Source organism: Mus musculus, chromosome 14, assembly GCF_000001635.26.
Source record: "Mus musculus strain C57BL/6J chromosome 14, GRCm38.p6 C57BL/6J".
Classification (NCBI taxonomy): Eukaryota; Metazoa; Chordata; class Mammalia; order Rodentia; family Muridae; genus Mus; species Mus musculus.
In genome coordinates, this window is record NC_000080.6 from 101,920,322 (window position 1) to 101,943,243 (window position 22,922).

The window sequence follows — 22,922 nt, forward strand, 5'->3', positions numbered from 1 at the left end:
TTCTACAGCAGCTGATTGAAATGTGTTTCTAGATCTTAAGCCATAAACGATTTACCTAAAGAGACCAGAATGCTATTTTGATATTCCTAAAGTCAGGGAATGTCTTAAATTTTGATATTTTAATAATAATAATAATAATAATAATAATAAAACCTCTTGCTCTTTAGGCCCATTGATTCCTACGACCTACCAAAGAGAGAAGACGACACTTCAGGGATGCTTCCAACTGACAGGTGTGGACTATTTCCTTTTACCTGGGTGGTCCTAGTTGGCTTCAGAGGAATGTTCGTTCCTCAGTTCACTTAGATGATTTGTAGAGCAACTATGGCCCTCTGTGGACTCCTGGAATATTAGGAAACCTTGAAGATTGTTCTTTGTATTCGTTTGTTTTTGCTGTGTAACAATTGCCTTTAAATTTTAGCTTCAGATTTTGTGGGTCAGCATTCTGAGCTGAGCTCATTCATTAACTTCTGCCCGCACGTCTGCTGTGAGTTCCCAGGGAGCTAGCTCTGCTTTGGGGAGGTGGTGGAAGTATCTGGGGACATGAGAGCAGCAGTCTTCAGCATCCTGTAAGCCAGCGATATCCTAATACGTGGATGGACAGAGAAGGACTAGGAATGAGGATAGTCTCCAAGACGCCAGAGAACTTACATAGGTTAGCAGTCGCTGAGTCTCAAGATGAGAAGTCTAGGAGTCAGTCCCCTGTATCGATTTTCAGAATTCAGACTTTCACGCCTGTCTAGAGTGGAGGTAGTGAAACGTTAACTAAGAAAGCAATCAAACCAAGACAAACCAAGGAAAGGACAGAATTATGATTCTAGTCCTCTGGAGTCAGAGGAAGGGGCATCTCTGTACATTCAAGGCTGGCTTAATCTACATCTCTCTTTTCAACCTTAACTGGGTTTATAATGCGGTCATATATACTATATACTATATGATAAATATTACTATATAGAATATGAAAATTATTTATATATATATGTATATATATATATATATACATATATATATATTGTAGTATATACTTTAGAGGCATTGGGGAGTGTAGCCTAACATCTGGTGGCAAATGTTTTCTTGTAATACCTTGTAAATACAGGTGTAACTATTGACAGATCTAGCTGTCTGGCAGTTACTGCATCATATCATGCTTTATAGGTCACTGCACAGAATGTCGCTATACATGATATGTACATCTGTGTATGTATATATGTATATATATCTGTATATGGTATCATTACTATTTCTGAAGTTCACTTAGTTTAGGAGAATGAGAAAATGAGCCTGTGTACTTTTATAGACCTGAAAGAAAATACCATTTTTCAGAGTAGCCTGCATAGTTAGGCATTATGCCTTACTATCTGTTTGGAATGCCAGGAGAACATCTGACAAATGGATGGTGAGAGATCTGTGGCCTTCTAATGCCTTAGCCACTCACATCTTGATTCTGGGCAGTATAGGCAAACCTAGGTCTGAGATCTGTCTGGAGCCTGCATGGGCAGAGCTGCAGGGCACTCTCCATCGTCTTAGGAAAGAGAGGCATGTGAGGATGTGGAGAAAGTGGAAAAGGGGCTCATGCCTTTAATTCTAGCCCTAGAGAGGCAGAGGCAGGAAGGCCTCGGAGTTTGAGGCCAGCCTAGGTTACAGGTCTACACAGTGAAACCTTGTCTCAAACAAACAAACAAACAAGCTAGGAAATAGCAAACAGAACCAAAACCATCTTTTTTGAATGAAAAACAATGTTCTTAATAAGACATATTTAATATATTCTGTTTTAGGAGTAAATCAAGATCTACTACGGAACTAAATGACCCCCTCATAGAGAAAAATGGTAAGTGTGATTTTTGTATTCAAACTTTTCTTTTTAAACACAATTATTCTTTTTTGTGTTGTCATATACTATGGTTGGTATTTTAAAAATATTTTTATTGGATATTTTCTTTATTTACATTTCAAATGTTATTCGCTTTCCCAGTTTCCCCACTTCTATGAGGGTGGTGTTCCTCCACCCACCCACCCACTCCCACCTCCACACCCTCAATTCCCCTACACTGGGGCATCTATTGAGCCTTCATAGGACCAAGGGCCTCTCCTCCCATTGATGCCTGACAAGGCCATCCTCTGCTACATATGCAGCTGGAGCCATGTGTACTCCTTGGTTGGTGACTTAGTCTTTGGGAGCTCTAGGGAGTCTGGTTGGTTGATATTATTGGTCTTCCTATGGGGTTGAAACCCCTTCAACTCATTCAGTCCCTTCTTTAACTCCTCCATTGGGGGCCCTGTGCTCAGTCCAATGGCTGGCTGCAAGCATTCGTCTCTGTATTTGTAAGGTTCTAGCTGGGCCTCTCAGGAGACAGCTATATCAGGCTCCTTTCAGCAAGCATTTCTTGGCATCCACAATATTGTCAGGGTTTGGTGACACTGTATAGGATGAATCCAATTTCCCTTATGAACATTGATGCAAAAATACTCAATAAAAGTCTTGCCAACCAAATCCAGGAACACATCAAAACCATCATTCATTATGATCAGGTAGGCTTCATCCCAGGGATGCAGGGATGGTTCAATATATGGAAATCCATAAACGTCATGAACTACATAAACTCAAAGAAAAAAGCCACATGATCATTTCATTAGATCCTGAAAAAGCATTTGACAAAATTCAGCATCCCTTCACGTTAAAAGTCTTGGAAAGATCAGGAATTCAAGGCCCATACCTAAACATAGTAAAAGCAATATACAGCAAACCAGTAGTCAACATCAAACCAAATGGAGAGAAACTTGACGCAATCCCACTTAAATCAGGGACTAGACAAGGCTGCCCACTCTCTCCCTACCTATTCAATATAGTACTTGAAGTTCTAGATAGAGCAATTAGACAACAAAAGGAGGCCAAAGGGATACAACTTGGAAAGGAAGAAGTCAGAATATCACTATTTGCAGATGATATGATAGTATATATTAGTGACCCCAAAAATTCCACCAGAGAACTCCTAAACCTGATAAACAGCTTCAATGAAGTAGCTGGATATAAAATTAACTCAAATAAATCAATGGCCTTTCTCTACACAAAGGATAAATGGACTGAGAAAGAAATTAGGGAAACAATACCCTTCACAATAGTCACAAATTAATAAAATACCTTGGCGTGACTCTAACTAAGGAAGTGAAAGATCTGTATGATAAGAACTTCAAGTCTCTGAAGAAAAAATCAAAGATCTCAGAAGATGGAAAGATCTCCCACGCTCATGGATTGTCAGGATTAATATAGTAAAAATGACTATCTTACCAAAAGCAATCTACAGATTCAATGCAATCCCCATCAAAATTCCAACTCAATTCTTCATAGAGTTAGAAAGAACAAACATTTGGAATGACAAAAAACCCAGGGTAACAAATACTATTCCCCAAAATAAAAGAACTTATGGTTGGTATTTTTAAGTGCAGGGCACTTTAGATACATTAAGATTAGATAGCTATCATGCTTTTCTGAGTATCTGTGATAAAATAATGATCTTCTGTTTATTTTGGATTTCTGTTTTTGATATATATATATTTTTAAATTTTATTCTATGTGCATTGGTGTTTGCCTGCATGCTTGTCTGTGCATGGATGTGGGAGCCACTGGATCTGGACTTACAGACAGTTGCAAACTACCATGTGGGTACTGGGTATTGAACCCAGCTCCTCTGGAAGGGCAGCCAGTGCTCTTAACCACTGAGCCATCCCTCCAGTCCTATTATAGCTTTCTTTATAATGGAAAGAGTTCCGTATTGGGCATTTGAATAAGTAAGGAAATGTTTGGGGGACTTTTCAAAGAAAAAGGTCATAGCTTTGCATAGTCGACTTTATCTTACATCTAAGGAATGAGGATAGAAAATAGTGTAGAAAACTTTAAGATTATATATAAATTTGAAATCATGCATGTAAATGGTGAAAGGTTGGACAATCTGAAGTGATAGAGATTTTTTATTCCTCGTTTCACAAAAATCATTTGAGGCTTGGAGCAGGATATAAAATATGGGTCTGCTTAAAATATGACTGGAATTATACAAGTAAGGAAAAAGCCCTAAGCAATAAGCATCATTTGCACAGAGTTTGCATAGCAGAATGCATAAGCAAATTATTAGTTTTTGTACCTGAGGAAAGGCTCAGGTGGGGCTTGAGGCAGACAGACAAGCTTCAACTTCAGCCCATCACTGACCCACCTATAAAGCAATGCTAGTCTCTAATGCTAGCTATTTCTATTTTTTAAAATGAAGAAGTGATAGTCTGGATTTCATGTGTTATCTTTAAATTGCTGAGGAGGAATTTTTATAAGAAAGGCCTGGGTAGTCTGGTGGCAGCTGGTTTGTGTCTCTGGTCAAAGCTCTTAGAGTTAGCTGCCACTGGGGTAGGTGGCATTATTCTCCCCTGGTTAGTAGACTCTTCAATGGTCTTGGCTCTATTTAACTTGCCAGCATTTTGGCACCACTTTCCCTTTAGGAAACAGAGCTCTAAATTATCAGGCCCTCTCTTAGGTTCTTACTCAGCAGATACTTCTAACGTGGTCTCCTGGTCTGTGAGTCTTCTCCTATTTGGATTTCCTAGCTCTTTCCCCTTGAACTTGGCTCCAGCTATTGCCAAAATTACAGATTAAGTACACTTGTCCTGTGTGACGTACTTTTAGCCTGTGGTGTTTATACTCTGCCCAGAGTGAGACCTGGTTGACAGTGCAGCACCGTGCCTGCCTGAAACAGCTGCTCATTCTTCTGGTTTTGTGTCTCCCCTGGATAGTAGTTGGTATGTGTTTACTTTCCTTCAGTAGCCCCAGGTTCTTGAATTAGCAAACATTAGAAATTGTTACATATTTGGCAAGATGACTTGGTTATGCCATTAATCAAATGAAACTGTTTTATTTAAATGAAAAATATTTAATTTGAGCATGAACACATTGATGTTATTAATATACTAAGTATGGGTGTGTATAAAAAGTTTTTTGTGGCTCTATTCTTTGCTTACTTGGAGGTACCTAGATAAGCTAAATATTATGAAAGTTGAGGTAACAACGGTGACTTAGAGAAGAAAGTTAGTTAAAATTGCCTTATCCAGGCTGAAGCAAGGATGACACCCGCAGGCTGTATGTGTTTTACATAAATAGGAAATTTAGTCAACAGACCCTGGGGCTGAAAGCTGACATAATTATCACTAATACACTTAGTAGTTATATTACAGTTGTGGAAATTTCTTAGAGCACAAATAAACTTGATAACATTATGGATGACTCTTTTCCCCTCACCAGGGCTATGTCAGTGACTGAAAGATCCAATGGCGCAGTCCTGACTTATTCTGTGATTCACACTGTGAACGCTTAGCCCCGTGCCAACTAGAGATGTGTGCATTTGTCTTGTTTCTCGCCACGCTTGGGGCTAGGGCAGAGAAAATGCATCGGAAAATTCTGTTTCCCTACAGACTCTTCCTAGCCGCGAGTGCACTTGATTGAAAGAAGATGAACAGTTTGTAGCTGAGCGTTTTTGGGGTCTGTAGGGTTTTTTTTGTTTGTTTTTGTTTTGTTTTGTTTTTGCAGGCAGCCTTGATGGTTTTCTTGTATGCATCCCAATGGGTGTACTGGAATTTCCACTGGTTGCTGTCTGTTCTCCTGCAGACATCTCCCTGGAGATGGATGGTGTCAGCTCATGTGACTAGTGATGGGTCTGAAGTTGCACTGTCTTGGGAGGCTGATCTGCTGCCATTTCTTGTATACTTACACCGAAGCTTTTGGTATGTTATTCATTTAGGAAGCAGCAAATATTCAGAGAGAATTGGGGCCACTAGCTTTTCACATAGGAGTTCTAAGAAGGATCAAGCCCCCTCAGAAGCAGAGTTGGAGAGACAGCAAATCCTTCAGGAAATGAGGAAGAGAACATCTCTCCACAATGACAACAGCTGGATCCGACAGCGCAGCGCCAGTGTGAACAAGGAGCCCATCTGCCTGCCTGGGATCATGAGGAGGTGAGACAGTTCCCCATCGCTTCCTCTTCCCTGTGACGCAAAGGTCTCATTTGTAGGGCCCCCTCCCTTAGAGAGAGAGAGAGGCTGAGAGAGTCTGGGAGTGGGGGGAGGTCATTGAGTGCTATTTTGTGTGTCATAATGAGTTGTTGTGTCTAAACTGTCTCATTTAAGCTGACGGCAAGCAATGTTTTCAAGTAGACACAGTTACTCTTGTTTTTCTCTGTGAAGAAACTGGTTGAGGCAGAGAAACCAGCTGGGCAAGATCTCATTAGGAGGAGGTTCTAAATCCAAATGTTGGGTTTTGCAATGGGATACAGATAATTGAATACACTTTTGACTCCTGCATATTAAACTTGAAGAGAATGAAACCTACTTATATTCATAATGAGATTAATGGTTAGGTTGGAATCATGATAATTGGGTTCACAAAATTGTATGAAAACATAATTTTGTGACTTTTTAGATGGTAACTGTGTAGATATGAATTAGGTAAGGATGGGCATTTGGAGAGGTCTGTCCTGGCAAACAATCCTGCAGTTACTCTGTTGGGTGTTCTATCAGCTAAGCATGGAGACTTACTTGTAACCTGTGTCAGCTACAGAACTAATTGTCTCGCTATACAAATAACTCATTTAAAACCCACAAGGCAATCCTAGTAACTTCCTCTACGTTTGTATCTACATCTGTCTGTCTCTTTGTCTGTAGCTAAACTGCACAAGCTGTGTGATAGATAGTTCATGGGAACCAGAAACAAAACCAGTACATACGTAAAAATCATCACCACTGTCAGACGGCAGCCTGTCTTCCTGCGTCGAAAGTGTGTACAGCATTAAGACATTGATTTAAACTGGTGCTGGCAACGCATAAGAAAATAGGAATTCTCTTTTCCAACAGCTTCAATCAATTTTTTGTGGTGAATTAAACCAAGTATACACTTCTTTACCAGGGTGCTATCTTCTGGATTCTGTTAAATTAAGCAAGCATACAAAGATAGAGGCAAGGACACACACTATTGGCAATGGTGAAAAAAAAAAAAAAAACCAAAGCAGAAAATTTAAACCACCTCATCCACAAAACACAATATTATTCTTAAAGGTGCACCTAGTTAATAGCGGCACAGCAGTTAGAATGCTGTACAAGTATTAAAAGGTGCACGGTGCACTGTGTGCAGTCAGCACCTCAGGAGATAAGGAAGAAAGGGTCCAGTACTCTTGTGCTTTCGGGATGGAGTGCATGCTGTATGTTTTTTCCTCATTTAGGCAAGCACACCAAATTTAAAATAACTCCTCTCCCGTGTGTGAGGGTTGTCTGGTCTGTTCTTTGCCTGGTGTTGGCTTCGGCACTTGAGCAGCCATGGATCTGGAGTTGGCGATTCCTTTTTTTCTTTTAAATAAAAGAGATAGTAACGGTCTGGCAGCCCCTCCGCCATGTATTCATTGTTTCTTTAATGACTCTGAGCATGTAAAATGCCCATGAGTTCCGCATGTCTTAGCAATGGCCTTTCTGAAGAGATCCCTCCTGGGCTCAGCCAGGGCTCTTGAATTGTAATTCCCTTCCCACACAGCTGCTGGAGCTACCTCATGGTGCAGCACTAACATTCAAAGAGGAAGCTTTCAGAAGACAGTTCCAGACGTGAAAATGCTTATCGCTCTCCATGCATATCACATTTGCCGGTGCCCTATGCTGTAAAATAGCCACATGGTCAACCCCAGGGTCAGTGGGCGGGCACTGAACAGGAGAGCAGACACACAAAAAAATGAATGGTTCTATGGGAAGCATTGGCTTACAGGCTATCACGTGATGAGGCTTTTACGGTTGTAAAAGAATAAAAACCATATTGTTCCCATTTTGAGGACTTCTATAGACGCCTGTAGTAACTTACATATGCAAATTTGTATGTATGTGTAATTATTTCCTTGCATATCTGAGAAAAACCTGTAAGGAGTCACAATTAAGGGTTGCTGCTTTGGAGGATTAGGGCGAATGTAGAAAGTAAGGGAAGAAGGAACCCTTGTCCACCCCCAGAAGACCCTTGCTTGCTTCTTGACCTATTCCCTATGGAATTTATATTGTAATGTTGCATTACTTACAATGTTAAGTAGAAAAGAAAAGAAGGAAAGAGAAGAGAAGAGGAAAGACCAAAACAATTATTATTTAAGCTTCTGGCTGGAAGAAAGATTTAAATGCACTAATAAACTCAACAGCTAGAGAAGCATTCATCATTCAGCTTTTGTAGAAAATCTAAATCCTGAATGCAGGGTGGCTTCTGTTTCCTGTAACGTAGACACTGAACAGTTGCTGACCCATTGGACTTGGGGTGGCGAATGGGAGTGTCCGAAGCAGGCCTGGGTTGCACTGGGGTCAGGGGACTTTGGTTTGAAGCCAGAGCCTCATCCATACACTCCAGGCTTGGACAATGTAACTCCTATGAGATTAAAAACATCCTTGTATAATGTTGTGAAGATTAAGTTAAATATGTCTGTGAAAATGTATAGTTCAATACTTATGTGCTTAAAATTTTCTGATTGGATTTTAAAAGACTGAGGCTTATATGTTGTAACTGTTTAAGGGATGAGTGACTGCTAGTATTAGCTTTTCTTTAAGAAGTAGTTTTCTCCCCACTTTGATACTTGGTCTTTTTGTCTAAGGACCTCTACAATGAAGGTTACCGAAATATGAGATGTTACAGTACCTCTGGTGCAGAACAATTTATTGTTAAGGGTATACATAACTGGAACCAGCTTAGTTGAGCCTAGAAAATGCATAAAGGAGGTCTTACATTCACCCCAATGGTGCATCTGTTAGGCAAGTTCCAGCAGTGTAACGTGACTCATGTCACTCCTGTGACCCCTGCCCTGTGTTTCAGAGGGGAGTCTCTGGACAATCTGGATTCCCAGCGGCCGGGTTCTTGGAGGCAGTCCCCTTGGCACAGCCAGCCTGCCGGGGTCTATGCGTCTTCCTCTGTCCAGGACTTCAGTCGCCCCCCACCTCAGCTGTTGTCTACATCAAACCGTGCCTACATGCGGAACCCATCCTCTGCGGTGCCACCTCCAGCCGGCTCTGTGAAGACCTCCCCAGGGTCTCCCTCTCCACGCAGCCATTCCCCTTCCATGTCACAGTCAGGCTCTCAGCTACGGAATAGGTAAGGCCCCTTGTGTGGTCCCTTTGTCTTAATTTTAAGGGTGTTCCTTCTTTAAAATCATCCAGTAAAGAAGAAAAGCAAGTCCTTTTGAGTGCATGGAATTGGGTGTTCCTGTATCAAAGCTGTTGAGAAGGCTTTCTCCTGCCTCTGTCTGCCGCCTGCCTAGTGTTTACAAATGTCTGGTAAAGGCACTGGAGATCTTTGACATGTCTGCACGTTGCCAGGCTCTCTGTTGCCCGTGCTTTTGGTCAGTGTCTCAGATGGCCGCTTTCTCTGGATAGATCACCATGTGGCATCACCAAACAAAACAGTAGCTCGTGAATGCTTTTCATATTTATGACCGAGAACAGTATTATGAAGTGTGTTGGACTTTTAATGGCACTTGAATAGAAGCTCATTGGAATGGAATGTGAAAGAAGAGCATGATAAGAAGGCTGCATAGCCTGGGTAGTTTCAGCAAACTGGATTTAAAGAAAACCATCCTGAAGGTTTGATCTTGTGTTTGGAGTCTTGGATTGCTTTGACTGTTACCCGATCTGCTAGCGTTCTGCTCCGGCCTCATCACTTGGCTCCTGTAGTTCGTGTGTTATATAGGGAGGTGGCAAAGTTAGGTAGCATCTCGCATGGCCATTTGCCTCTGGGCTATGGGGTGAAGCCCTGATGTCCGCGTGGGTTGTGTTTTCAGAGGTTCACAGTCGTCTTTAGTCATCCCAAAGGAGTTCTAGTTCCCATCACAAATACAATGATTAGGGGTAGAAAGCCATTTGTATTTGGATACTTTTAAGCTGTTAAGTAGTAGACTTAGATAAGAAAATGCCGTCTATCAGTCCAAGACAATGGTATGGTTACCAAGGTCCACAAACTATATTAGGGTGTTGAATTACAAGAGAAATGGTGAGGAGGCCAGTGCTTTAGTGTAGATGGAGTTTGCAGAGGACAGGAACTACCATTCACGGACTCTCCCACGGAGGGTCCATATGTGAGAATAGAACAGGAGAGGGCTTGGGGCAAGCCTTGGGATTTTCTGCCCAGGGAAGGTCTCTGTCCAGCAGATTGCTCTCTTCTCCAACTCTCAATAGCTATGCATCCCCTGCACTCCTTAGTGGGACTGTGGTTCTGTTTTCCTTCTGAGTGGGTGGGAAAGGATGGGTGAAGATGAAGGGGTTATCCCTTTAAAAGCACTAGGCAACCAGCCCCAGATGTGTAAATAAAACGGGAACCGCCATCCCTGGCTCATCCGCAGCTCTTAGGCAATAATGACATCCTTCTCAACAGAGGTGGAGCCAAGAATGTGTTTAGGTTTCTAACCAGAAAAGTGAAATAAGAAGGGCTAAAAAGTAACTCAGAGAAGGCAAACCACAGAGAATCAGATGGCCCTGAGGGTGGAATGCCCTGAGTGGAATTTTGTGTATCAGCCAACTGAATTAATTAGCAAGAGGATGTAACAGAGCAGAAATACTGGTGAGTCCATATGTAACCAAAGGGGGAATGCCATCAAAATCCCAAATGGACCAATTGCATCCCCTCGAGCCTCTATCAAGACAGTTCAAGGTATAGTGAAGGCATGCTTTAGTTGGCTGCAGAAGGTTTCTCTCCTACGGCTATCAAGATACTTTCTTAAGTTACCATTGTTGCTGCCGCCGATGCCGAGTGTGACTTTAAATGCCAACCTTGCACAGCACACGTGAAAGCCTCCGTTCCGTTCTTGTTCCGCATCTAGGTCAGTGAGTGGGAAGCGTGTGTGCTCCTACTGTAATAACATTCTGGGCAAAGGAGCCGCCATGATCATCGAGACCCTGGGTCTTTCTTATCATTTACATTGTTTTAAGGTGAGCCTGAGTCAGAGAGCTTGCCGCCGCTGCCAATGCCGATGCTACCACCACCGCTGCCGCTGGCCTGCCGCACTTTGCTTGGAGAGCGCATGGCTTCTATGAGCCCCGCCCCGGGTTGTGGATGTGCCACTAACAAGCTTGGTGCTGTTATCTGTCCGTCTGTGCCGTGCTGGTGTTGCAGATTGCTTGCTACCGCTTAATTTTCCAACCTGGAATCTTCTTTTATATGTTAGTCTGGAAGGCCTATGCTTTTTGTAGCTCAATATGCTAGAATTCTATAAATAAAATTTACAGTGCACAGTGTGTTCTCTAGCGTGCTGCCATGGGTAGACTTAAAATTTAATTTACCAGTGTTTTTAGCAACATGGAGACATGCAGTTATCAGTGTCTCAAACGATAGCTTTTAATAGTGTCTAGAAGGAAAACCACTGTAAATATTTTTACAATTGCATAGCCTGCCTGCCTATTCCTGATATTTTTGTTTTTTGTTTTCCTATATAGTAAAAGGTTCAGGCTGTAATTCTTTGTTTTATAGTGTCTAGGCCTATAAACACACATCAGGTTTCATTTTTGAGCTTTCATTAGGCCAGAAGAAAGTCTCCCTATTTTTGATCCTGGAATTCCAAAGTTAGCAGCTTGCTTAAGCATATAAATTTGTGCTGTATCCATGTAGAATAGACTGAGTCAGAACAGTGTTTGAACACACCCAACACAGACACACACACACACACACAGAGGGAGAGAGAAAAAGAGAGACAGAGACAGAGAGACAGAGAACACCAAAGCCCCTAACCTTGACATAAAGCACCCCTTATGGAATACTCAACCAGTGATGTCAAGACACTGGGAACGGTCCACTCCAGACTGGAATGCCAGAAACCCAGGTTGTTTTTCTCTCTGGTTCTTCCATGTTCGTTAGTATTGATTTCCTTGGAGCAATGAAGTCTGAATTTCCTTAAGCCAATCATCAATTTGTTTTCAAATTTCTTTACCCTCAGTAGATTTAGAATGATCATCTTGGCTCTCAAAATTTGCTTTCTGAGTTCTTAGTGTCTAATCTAGCAGGCTTGATTTAAATCCACTAATTGCCTTTTGGCCTCTCCCATCCCTTTGCTTTAATGTAGTATACCCAAGAGTTTCAAGGCTGCATCCTATAATCCTCTTGCTCACTTCCGTATATCCCATCATCCCCTGTGTCTCTCATCTTCTGAGAGAGCTCCAGGCTCTTTGTAGTTAACTAATTGTATATATATATATATATATATTTGTTTTTTTTTGTCTATCAGTGTGTCTCCTGTGGGTGTGACCTCGGAGGCTCTTCCTCAGGAGCTGAAGTCAGAATCCGAAACCACCAACTCTACTGCAATGACTGCTATCTCCGATTCAAATGTAAGAGAGCAAATCAGAGAGAAAATTTCTTGTCTTTTGAGGAGACCACGGGTTCCTATGTCTTTCCCTGAGCCTTGAGCTACCTCCTCTTCCTGAGAGTCCCTGTCATAGGGTCCTGGGCTCAGATCCTCTTCAAAGAGGCTGTGCAATGAGTTCCAGCCACTCAGGAGAGGGTTGTGGGGTTGGGGACCTGGAGGGGCTTGTATCCAGAAATCGGGACATTGACTCTGGTTTGCATAGATCCTGGAGAAACTTCTAATACCTCATGGAAAACAGGATACAGGGTTAAGGCAAGTCCTCTGAACAGACTTTGGTCTGCCTCCTGATTAAGGCTTCATCTTCATCATCAACTTATTTCCATATCTAATGATAAGACCTTAATGTGATTTATAATGTAATCAACTTTGAAAATGCTTGCATTACTATATAACCATGTATTATTCATATATAAAATTTTGAAAAAGAGAATTTTAATTCTGTCTATATGGTGTTTCAGTGTTACTGAATTAAAAAAATAAGTGTTACTTTCTTTTTAAGCATGTGTTTATGAGTATCTCATAGTGTAGGGTAGCATAACTCTGTTGTGTGTTGTTTATAGCCTCAGTAAGGAAGACAGCAGCTGTTGCTGTATATATATAGTTTTGAACCTTGATGCTGGTAACGTTTTTCTTCCTTGTTGTGAAAGGGTGGCACAAGTGGTATCTACAAACCTATTGCTTTTGAACTCAGAGGTATTTATGCGGTCCTTTATGTGCAGAGTGTTTGAAAATGATTTGAACCGGTCAACTCTCTTTTATCTGTCAGCAACTTCTTTCCTGGTTGTCCAGGCCTTCCTGGAACGCTGACCCTGAAGGTGGGAGAATGTCTAGGCTGGGCATGGGGTCTTGGCAGTGTGTCTGTGTGTGCACTTTTCTCTCTTAAACCCAAAGCCAAACATAATTGATTTTTGGAACCACTGCTCACGCCTTTTCTCTCCTTCAGTACGAGTAACAGAGAGTTGAAGGTTTTGTTTTTGTGTTCATTCATACTCTGTGTTTTACAAATAAAGAATTCTAGACCCCAGAGGCTGCAATTGCCTGCCTTTGTCCTAAGACTAAGCGGCAGGTAACTCTTCCTACCTCACTGGGCCACTCTGAGTGACGACTGCTTATGAACTCCCTTGAGCTGACATTCCCGTTTCTGAATCTGAGTGCTTTTCTCTCTTCTCTCCTTTGCCTAATCAGCTGGACGGCCAACCGCCATGTGATGTAAACCCCCATTCGAAAGCGCTGTTGCAGATAGAAGAGGAGGCGCTTGTCACTGATGCAGAGCTATAAAAAAAAAAATGCTGGATGGTTTTTTCCCCTCTTTTTTTTTTTTAAAGGAATAATCATTGCCTCGTTAAATGACATAGGAACACTGTGGTGTTGGTAGGACCTGTATTTTTGTTGTTTATTTATAAGAAGGTAATTATGTGTGTGTGTGTGGGGGGGGGAGGAGTGCAGTATTGACCTTTTAAATTCAGCATCCTAAAAGCACAAGTGGAAAAGAAAACTAAACAAAGCTCAAGAACTTAAAATCCTTCTCATACTCATATGATTAATGATCTCGTTTGACTCTCTAGTGGTTTTTCGAAGAAGGTATTTTATTTTAATTTTTTAAGTTCTTAAACATTATTTGAAATAGTTAATATAAATGTGTAACTGTGTTTGTTTATTATAATGTATTCTAAGTTAATGTGGATCCATATGAAAAATTTCACTTAAATCCACTCATAAATTTGCTTCTTTTGTGGTTTTCTTTACACGGAAATAATCCAATTGAAAAATAATTTTGCCTCTCTGTAATGTTTTATTGGTTTGAGGAGGGCACTCAATTTTCTTTACAAGGACTGTTGATGCTAAGCAAATGCCAGGAGAGGGCTGTTTACTTTCAGTAATGAAAAATATCCATGGCTTGTATACCAGTGATTTCCTCCAGAAACACGTGAGCTCTTCTGTTCCGCTGCCTTTGTAAATAAACTTGGTGATGCATTTAAGGAATGCTTTTTAAAACTCTTTATTGTTTCTAATTATTTAATGCGTTTGTGTTTCTAAAGTATGTGGTGTGTATGTATGTGTGGTGTCTGTGTGTGTGGCATGTGTATGTGTGTGTAAGAAGGTAATTATGTGGCAGGTGTGTGTGTGGCATCTGTATGTGGGTGTGTATGTGTATGGAGTCTGTGTGTGTGTCATATGTGTGTGTGTGTACCACAGGCACGTGAGTGTTTGTGGAGGCCAGGGGAGGGTGTTGGGTTACCTGGAGCTGGTGGATGAGAGACATCCATTATGGCACTGGAAACTGAGCTCAGGCCCTGAAGAGCACCAAGCTATCCTCCTGGCGACCCTGCCCCAAGGCCCCCTCTCATGCCTTTTAATTCTATTTAAGTGTGCACACCTTCTTTATTACATCTTACATATCTTTACTAAGGAGCAATTGACACATAAGACAAACTGCATATGTTTATATTCAGTGTGTATAACTTGGCAAGTTTTGGTGTGTGACTTCCTGCTACACTATTCCCACAACCACGATGGTTCTGTAGAAGTTTAATCTTAATCAATAATTTTATTTCCGATAATGTTATGATTTTGAATGTGCTTTTATGGCAATGGAAGTGGCTGTTGGATCAGCTTTTAAAGATCTATTCTTTTTTTTCTCCTAGGGAGTTTGGAAAAATATCTAGAGCAAAAGCAGTGCTTTAAGACAAGAAATATGGATCAAAAATAGCTAATATAAAATGTTAGTGAGCTTTGAATAAAAATATAAGGACCCTTGGCTCCTTGGTAAAAATGCAAATACTGCGAGAGCTATGTTAGAGGAGGCTTAAAATACATACTAAAGCGTTAATACGGGAGGAAAATAAGAATCAGTTCCAGAGTGTTTGGTTGCTGAGTAATTCTTTTTATTTCCAGTTATTAAAGTAATATGTACCTATTAAGGACATTTTGCCAAATTCCCCATAGCATTTGGAACGTAGCCTACAGCTCCAAACGCCAACGAAAGCACCAGTGTTTGAACTCATTCGGCATGCGCGTGTTTATCCTGCGACTTAGCTAACACTGGCTGAGTTTTCCATAGTCTTTTTTAAATTTATTTAATTTTATTTGTAATTCAGTTTTTACACTCGCTATTCTGTTTCCCGCCCCTCCCTGTCCACCCTCTGACTGCTCCACATCCCACACCCCCTCCCCCACCCCACCTGACCTCTAAACTCCCTGGAAGTCCTTTTCATCATGCATGTTACTCAAGCATTCTACCCCAGGTTATACCCCTAAGTCTCTGTTTCTTTTTATTTAATTTTTATTGGTATTTTTTTTATTACACACTGTCATGGGTCTCATGAGGATGCTTTTATCTAGGAGTATCATATGCTTTGATTGTGTTCACCCTTCAATGTCCCCTCCTCTCCCCAGACAATAGAACCTCTACTTTCATGTCATATGTAAAATATCATTGTATATGAAATGTAGCATCTATAAATAAGAAAAAACATTTGATATTTAATGGGATGGTTTCCATTTGCAGTTATTGTACATTGTGTGTGTGTGTGTGTGTACGTGAGAATGTGAGCATGTAGTGCCACTGTGTGAATGTGTGTGTGAGTGTGTGAGAGAGAGAGAGAGAGAGAGAGAGAGAGAGAGAGAGGGAGAGGAGAGAGAGAGCGCGCAAGAGCAAGCAAGCAAGCGAGCCAGCCCACAGAGCTAGTTTTCTTCTTCTACCATTTAGGTTGGCAGCAAGCATCTTTAACTCTCTGAGGTACCAACCGACCCCTGTGTTCTTTTCTTAAAATAATAGTTTATTTTTCCTTATGGCAAACAAAACACCACTGTGTGTATATATACCACATTTTCTTTACTCACGTGTTTGTGAACACCTAGGCTGATTTGATAATTTGAGTTTTATGAACAGAGTTACAATAGAAATATCTCCTTTGGTTCTTTTGGGCATAAACTCAGGAATAGTATGGTTGAGTCCTATGGCCATTCTGTTTTCAGTTATGTGAGGAATCTCCATGCTGATTTCCATGGTGACTAATTTACATCCCTACCAACAGTCCATAAGTGCATGGTGGTACCCTTTTACCCACATAACCTCCCTCTCTCTCTCTCTCTCTCTCTCTCTCTCTCTCTCTCTCTCTCTGTGTGTGTGTGTGTGTAAATTACAGCTGGACAATTTCTAAGCTGAATGACTGACTTGTGGGCTAAGTGGGCAAAGCAGACAAGATTGATAATCTGTAGCCAAGCAACAGCCAAGATGGGGTTGCAGAATCATCGAGAATCATTCAGGGCGTGTGTGAGTGGCATTTGCTAACATTCACTCTGTTCTACAGAAACTAGTACAAACTATGCCTCCCTGCAGTGGTAGAAGTGTGGGAGAGAAGTTAGAAGGGATGGCTTCTTGGTTCAATATTGCTTAGAAGGTGTTTCCAGTCACAAGTATTCGTGAACATAGTGAATCATAAAAGAAGTTTTCACTCCATAGGTATGTTAAAGTGTGAGTCATCTTTGATACTAAATTAAGGAAGGAAAGTATTGTGGAAGCTAAATTTGTTCTGTTTAAGGATTTAATCTTAGTACTTTGCTTGAAATATTCCTCAGTATCAGAGTGATTTCTAATCTCTAACACCACAAATGGAACTGTCTGAATTTCAGTGATTAACAGCATAATAGCTACCTTTGGTGTCTAATAGGATGCATTGTTGCTGGGACTTTATTTTTTTAAATAGCACTTTTACATCCTTCCGGGCAATCTGGAAAAGGGATTAAGAAGGCATGCTCTCACAAGTCCAAATTCATGCCAATGGATATGGATTTAAAAACTCATTTGTGCACAGATATATGCGTAGAGTCAAGAAAGCAACTTTCAGGTGATTCTTTTAGAAACACGTGAGCCTGAAGGTCATGGACACACTCACTTCAGTCCATGGTCAAGGAGACCTGGCCTGGAAAAGGAACACAGTACGTGAAATACTGAGAGCTGGGGTCACTGAAGGAGTAGAGATGTCTCAGTGGCAGTTGTTACTTGATTTTGTTCAGAGCAGGTATGATTCTAACGAGTCAAGCATTCGGGGGGGGGGGAATAAATACATTTCTGAGTCAAGTCCACATCCCATGGGTTTCTCTCTTTTGTATTCTCACCAAAACCTTACGCAGTCTGGCCTGTTCTGCAGAGGCCTGGGCAGGTCAGCAGCTCTGCTCGGGGTGACAGCCTTTCAGGAAGTGAAGGAGACTATTTGCCATGGTACCAAAAGATAGAGAAAAGGAACAATTTCCAGTATTCTCCTGGACAGTGAGATGCTGTGGTTTAAAATCGTTTAGTGCACATATCATAGAGAACAGAAAAAGAGGAGTCTGAAGGGTCCCAACACAAAGAAGATGTTTCAAGGAGATAAAAATATCACAGAGACTTGTTCATTGCGCACAGTAGGTATGTACTGAGTTATCACCCGAATCCCATAAATCTTTACAGTGATCATGTGCTCACTTAAATACACTTAAGGTCTACAAATACCAGATGGAAAATGCCACGGGACCGAATGAGTTCCAGAAGTACTTTCCGGAGAGGGACAACCGGATTATCTTCATTTTAGGCTTTTTGTCAAATGTCATCTAGGAGGATTATGGTGACCAGTTGGAGTCATTCTCTGAGGTAGCTTTATGACTTTAGGGTACATTTCAGCCTGCAAGTACTTTGTGTTTTGTTTTGTTTTGTTTTGTTTTTTTCTCATTTGTTAATTCATTTTGGACCTCAGAGCAATACAGGTTTTATCTGGGCATAGGATTGTCTGGTTTTAGTTGTATCACCAGTATTCAGAATAGTGACACAGCTGAGCAGTGATGGTGTATGCCTTTAAGCCCAGCACTCAAGAGGCAGAGGCAAGCAGATCTCCTGAGTTCAAAGCCAGCCTGGTCTACAGAGTGAGTTACAGAGAAACCTCATCACAAACAAAGAAATATGCCATAGTAGGTGACAATAAGCAATGAATAACAGAAATGTCGTGGTGGGACTGGGTAGGTAGGTGGCTGAGGGGACTCAGCCTACCGGCATGCTGAGACCCAGACAGCTGGAGACAAGGTAGATTAGAAGCCAGAGAGGAGACAAGCTGCATATCAGGGATTGAGCTGAAGCAGGAGAAAACGCTATTCACTCTGTGTGTGGGATTTCTATGGTCAAGTCAACATGGATAGAAAGAAATTGACTTCCTACTCAACAGGTAATCAAGAAGTTCGATTTATCTCACAGTTCAATAATGTTGAGCTTCTCGTTCATCTCAGCCTATGTGACCGTTCGCAGCATTGGCTCACCCTGAGAGCAATAAATTGATTGATACTATAATGGTGACAAGATTTTTCACTCCCTTGTCTATTGAAAAGACTGATTTTCTATTTTTTCTCCACTGTGTAGGAAGTCTTCCCCGAAGACTTCACCAAAACACCACAGTTATGGATAGAGCTTGAGTTATTTGCTTATTTTGAGCCAAGAGTGATCTTCTATTCATGTCCATCAGGATTCCTACTTTTAGCTTGTCAGAACAGCCTCCAGCCATGTTCGTGTTAATCTAGGAGGTTATGATGGAATACATGTTGGGGTATCAACCACAGTTTTTATTATAGTTAGCATTTAGGAACTTTCAGAATACCTTATCTTGATCTCAGAGGGTTTCTTAAGAATCAATACATAGAGAAAGGAGACAGGGCAAAAGTCATGTGTGGACATGTTCCTTAGTCACAAATGGCATATATTCTACCAACTAGAAAAGACTGGCTCAGGGCAATGGTGAGGAGAAACCTGGTTACTTTGCAAATGCCTGCTGTAAAATCTGTGAAAGACAATTTCATCTTCAAATTTCTTATATAAACTTCAGGACTGCAACACATGAATTGAGTATTCTTTTCCTACAGTTAAACTCTAAACTCGTAAGGTTTGGTGTTAGATGCTACATTTAGGTGACTTGGGAAGTTCTTATTTTGCTTTGTAACTCGATGAAGCTCTTTGCTACTTACATTATAAAGACCCTTAAAGTACTTTATGGACAGTTAAATTTATTTTTTCACAACTTATTTCTGCAGAGGATTATCCCAAGTAGATTAGAGTAAAAATAGAATTTACTGCAAATGCCACAGTAGAGCCTACAAAGATCATAAATTGATATATTTTTGCATGCTATTTATTTCTTAAAATTAGCTCCAAAAGATTACTGTGTTACAGGTTTGCCTGTGAGACACTGACTATCCATGTTTCCATTTAAACCGTCCATTTGTTAGGAGCACATTTGCCTCTTCAACCTACTACACAGCACTCAGGGAAAGTCCTTTGGAGTTGGTCTGAGGGATTTTGAGTTCAAGTCCTTGAGTAATGGAAAGCTCTTCTTACTTCCAATCCAATTTAGGATGTCTGAGCCGTGAGACGCCCTGTCTGAGGCTGTCTGAGACTTAGGTTAGAATGCCCACAATGCTTGAGTCCTTGTCTCAGGAAGACAGATGAAAGTGGCCTTACAGAATTCATATCAGGGCGTGTTGAGCACTCTCTACATGTCAGAACTGTCCAAAGTAGGACAGTGCATGGCGGTTTCACATTATTAAGTACAGCTGTGAACAGTTGACTTCTTCTCCCCATACGGTCAAACCCCATTTTCTCTGAGGGAGAGGCTTTCAAGCATAATTCAGTCTATGCTCTGCAAGTTTTTCAGATTAAAATCAGCCAGGTAAGGATTTCTCCTCTTAACAGGTAGCCACTGAGCACTGGCAATGTATGCACGACTGTGCAATGAGTCATTGTAGGCCCTGTGTGTGTTCCACTGGTTTCTGCAGGGATGCTAGAAGCATCACCATTCACTGAAGCACGGATGGAGGGTGTGTGCTACACGGTCTAGCCATTGTCAGTTTCCGCTCCCACCCTTGGTCCTAGCTCAAAGCTCTTGTGTAAACATTACTACTCCCCACATCTACAAAGTTGACAGTCTGGGGTGCTTATTTACACATTTTACAGCTTTGGATGAGACAGTTTTGGGGGAAATTATTCAGTATACTTATAACTACTTTGATATTTGCCAGCTAAAAATCATGAATTAATGTTATTTCATTCACGGTTCTGCTTCTTTGAGGGGAGATTAGTGTAGTTCCAACTATAAATACTAGTGTTTATGAAGTCATATTTATAAATACATACTCTTACCCAAAAGATAATAAAAAGGCACCTGTGGTCTCCGTGGGCTTGTCGGTTGACAGACGTGTTTTCTGTGACCCCAGTGGTGCCTGTTTCGCTGGAAGGAAAGTCACCTGCTCCGTGAGTAGAATACAGAATGAGCTGTGAGGTCGTCCGATTCTAGGCAGAGGATGGCAGAACTTGTTTAAATATTAAAACATTGATTTACATGTATTTTAATGTTTGAAATGAAAATTTAAGCTTTCCCAATATCTCATAGAGGCTGACATAATGCTGGTTTTGACAGTCCCATTTGTCACCCATGCACTACACAGGCATCTCAGGACCTGACTGGGAATGAAGCACAGTGTGCAGGGCTTAGCAGCAGTGCTGCCCTTGGTCTTTAGCTTTGAGCACATCGCCATGACTTGCAATCTGCTCTTTGCATCTCCCTGCCAGCAAAGCAGTGAAGCACATGAGGAAGATGAAGAATTCATTTTTACAGTGCTGGTCAAAGTCAATGATGTGGTCCTCCTGAGAAGATGTAAACGCAGCAACTATGTATTGAAAAGAACATGGCGAGTCCTTTGTCAGTGAATATTACTGGAAGAAGCACAGAAAATGTTGCCGAAGAAACAGACGTGGAAACTAATAATTCAGTGTGGAGGGTGGCTTTACAGTGCAGATGTCTCCATCCCTTCCGGAGTTTGCTAACTTATGACCCAGTGAGGAATCCAAAAATGACTTCCCTGTGAGCCAATGAAAAGGAAAGCACTCTAGAAGGCTGGATACACAACAGTGGATTACTTCCCTATTAAAGACATTTGGCAGTAAAATCATGCAGTCCTGTCCATTGGCTGAATCGTTATTTCAGAATAAGATGTTCCCAGAATAATGTTACCCCTGTACTAGCTTTGTTCCACTTATTGCAGGTTTTTATCATCAATGGAATTTAAGCCAGAAATCCCCAAAGGTGGTTAGTTTTCTGAAAGCCAGATCCTACCAGGGTGTAATAGCACTGTCTACACAGATAGGAATTGGCCATGGTTTTTCTTAGCAAGTGTTTGATGGCTGTTTTCATGATTTCCTTTGGCAATAGCTGAGGTTTCTGTGTTTTCCTCTACAAAAAGCATTTCAAATCTGTCTATCCAGCTCACTGACGAGTGGCCTGGTCTTTGTTTTCTAGCATAAACTTAAAAGTTAAGTAAGCTTTATCATTTCTTTGTAAGGTAAAGAGACCAATTTTAAAATGTGTGAAAAATAACTCCTATTTGAAAAAAAAATTGTAGGCCATTTTTAAATTCGTTGTTTATAAAGTCTTCATTGTTAAGAGGTCTTTTGGAGGAAAGTAAATGTTTGACAAGTAACCAGTCTCATTTGCAACTAATATTTTTGAGAAAAGTTTTAAAGGCCACACATCTAGTAGAGCCCCAAATACCATTTTTTGCTTGTTGTAAGGGTAATTAGGGTCCGAGTTTGGAAACCGGGAAAGAGCTGTCTGTGGTCGCACCTCTAGGTCTACAATCTTCGCCCTCCTAAGGCTAGAAAAGAGGCAGAGACTGGAGAAGCCCAGGAAACTTGGGAGCTGTGTAACCAGGTATAGGCCAACAGCAGGAGACCCTGTCTCACACAAGATGGAAGGCGTGGACTTGCAAGTGTTCAAATTCCACAAGTGTGCAGTGTCACACTCATATCTGCTATCACTCAAACATGTGCACACACATTCACACACACACACACACACACACACACACACACACACACACACACGAGATTTAGAAAGATTGCTTTTTTCTTTCATCTTTAGCATATTTTAATAATATGTAATATGATTTTTGTGGGAACAAATATGTTAAATGTGCACATTGGAGGCTATATGCATTCAAAACAAAACAAAACAAAAACAACTGAAATGCATTACTAAAAATGGAGAGGTCCAAGTGTTTCTGGCCAAACAAAAGACAGAAAGTAAGATGAACTGGGGAAGTCATCACCTTACATCTTTTCAGCCCATTTTTCATAATTTTGAAAGAAAAAAAAATCCCCTCTATTTTGTAAAATGTTGAGCTGCTGAGACAAGAGAGAATGGGTAGAATTTTCAAAAGTCCGTAAGAAAAAGCACGTCTGCAGTAGCATTCTAAGCCCTTTCTTTGGGAGTTTTCAGTTTGCAGTTTGCAGTTCTTTTCTGCATTCTGAACACTAGGTGGCAGTGTGGACACAGGAAGGAGGCCAAATGCTCTCCCTCCGTTTTCTTTTAAGGGCTGGTAATTTACAAGACAGATGTTGCACAGCTAAGTTCGTCCATATTAGAAGTCCAGGCACTGAGCACTGAGTCCTACAGGACACGGGCTAAAAGATTAACATGGTTCTTAAAGGACAAGTATCTGGAGGGCAGCAACATCCTC

The 22,922-nt window shown here is 41.1% G+C and overlaps 1 protein-coding gene across 23 annotated transcripts in view; it reads left to right on the forward strand.

Annotated features, from left to right (window-relative positions):
- Positions 1–14,387, forward strand: part of Lmo7 (LIM domain only 7) — a 204,781-nt gene extending 190,394 nt beyond the window's left edge. For 17 of the 23 annotated variants that reach the window (XM_006519176.3, XM_006519178.3, XM_006519179.3 and 14 more), the window contains 7 exons: positions 168–233; positions 1,776–1,828; positions 5,775–5,988; positions 8,855–9,130; positions 10,851–10,959; positions 12,249–12,351; positions 13,575–14,387. In XM_006519176.3, the coding sequence (XP_006519239.1) occupies positions 168–233; positions 1,776–1,828; positions 5,775–5,988; positions 8,855–9,130; positions 10,851–10,959; positions 12,249–12,351; positions 13,575–13,597 (844 nt within the window). In that variant the 3' untranslated portion in view covers positions 13,598–14,387. The remainder of the gene's footprint in view (positions 1–167; positions 234–1,775; positions 1,829–5,774; positions 5,989–8,854; positions 9,131–10,850; positions 10,960–12,248; positions 12,352–13,574) is intronic. The other 6 variants (XM_030247869.1, XM_030247870.1, XM_006519191.1 and 3 more) reach the window with 3 other exon arrangements.
- Positions 14,388–22,922: the final 8,535 nt, after the last annotated feature.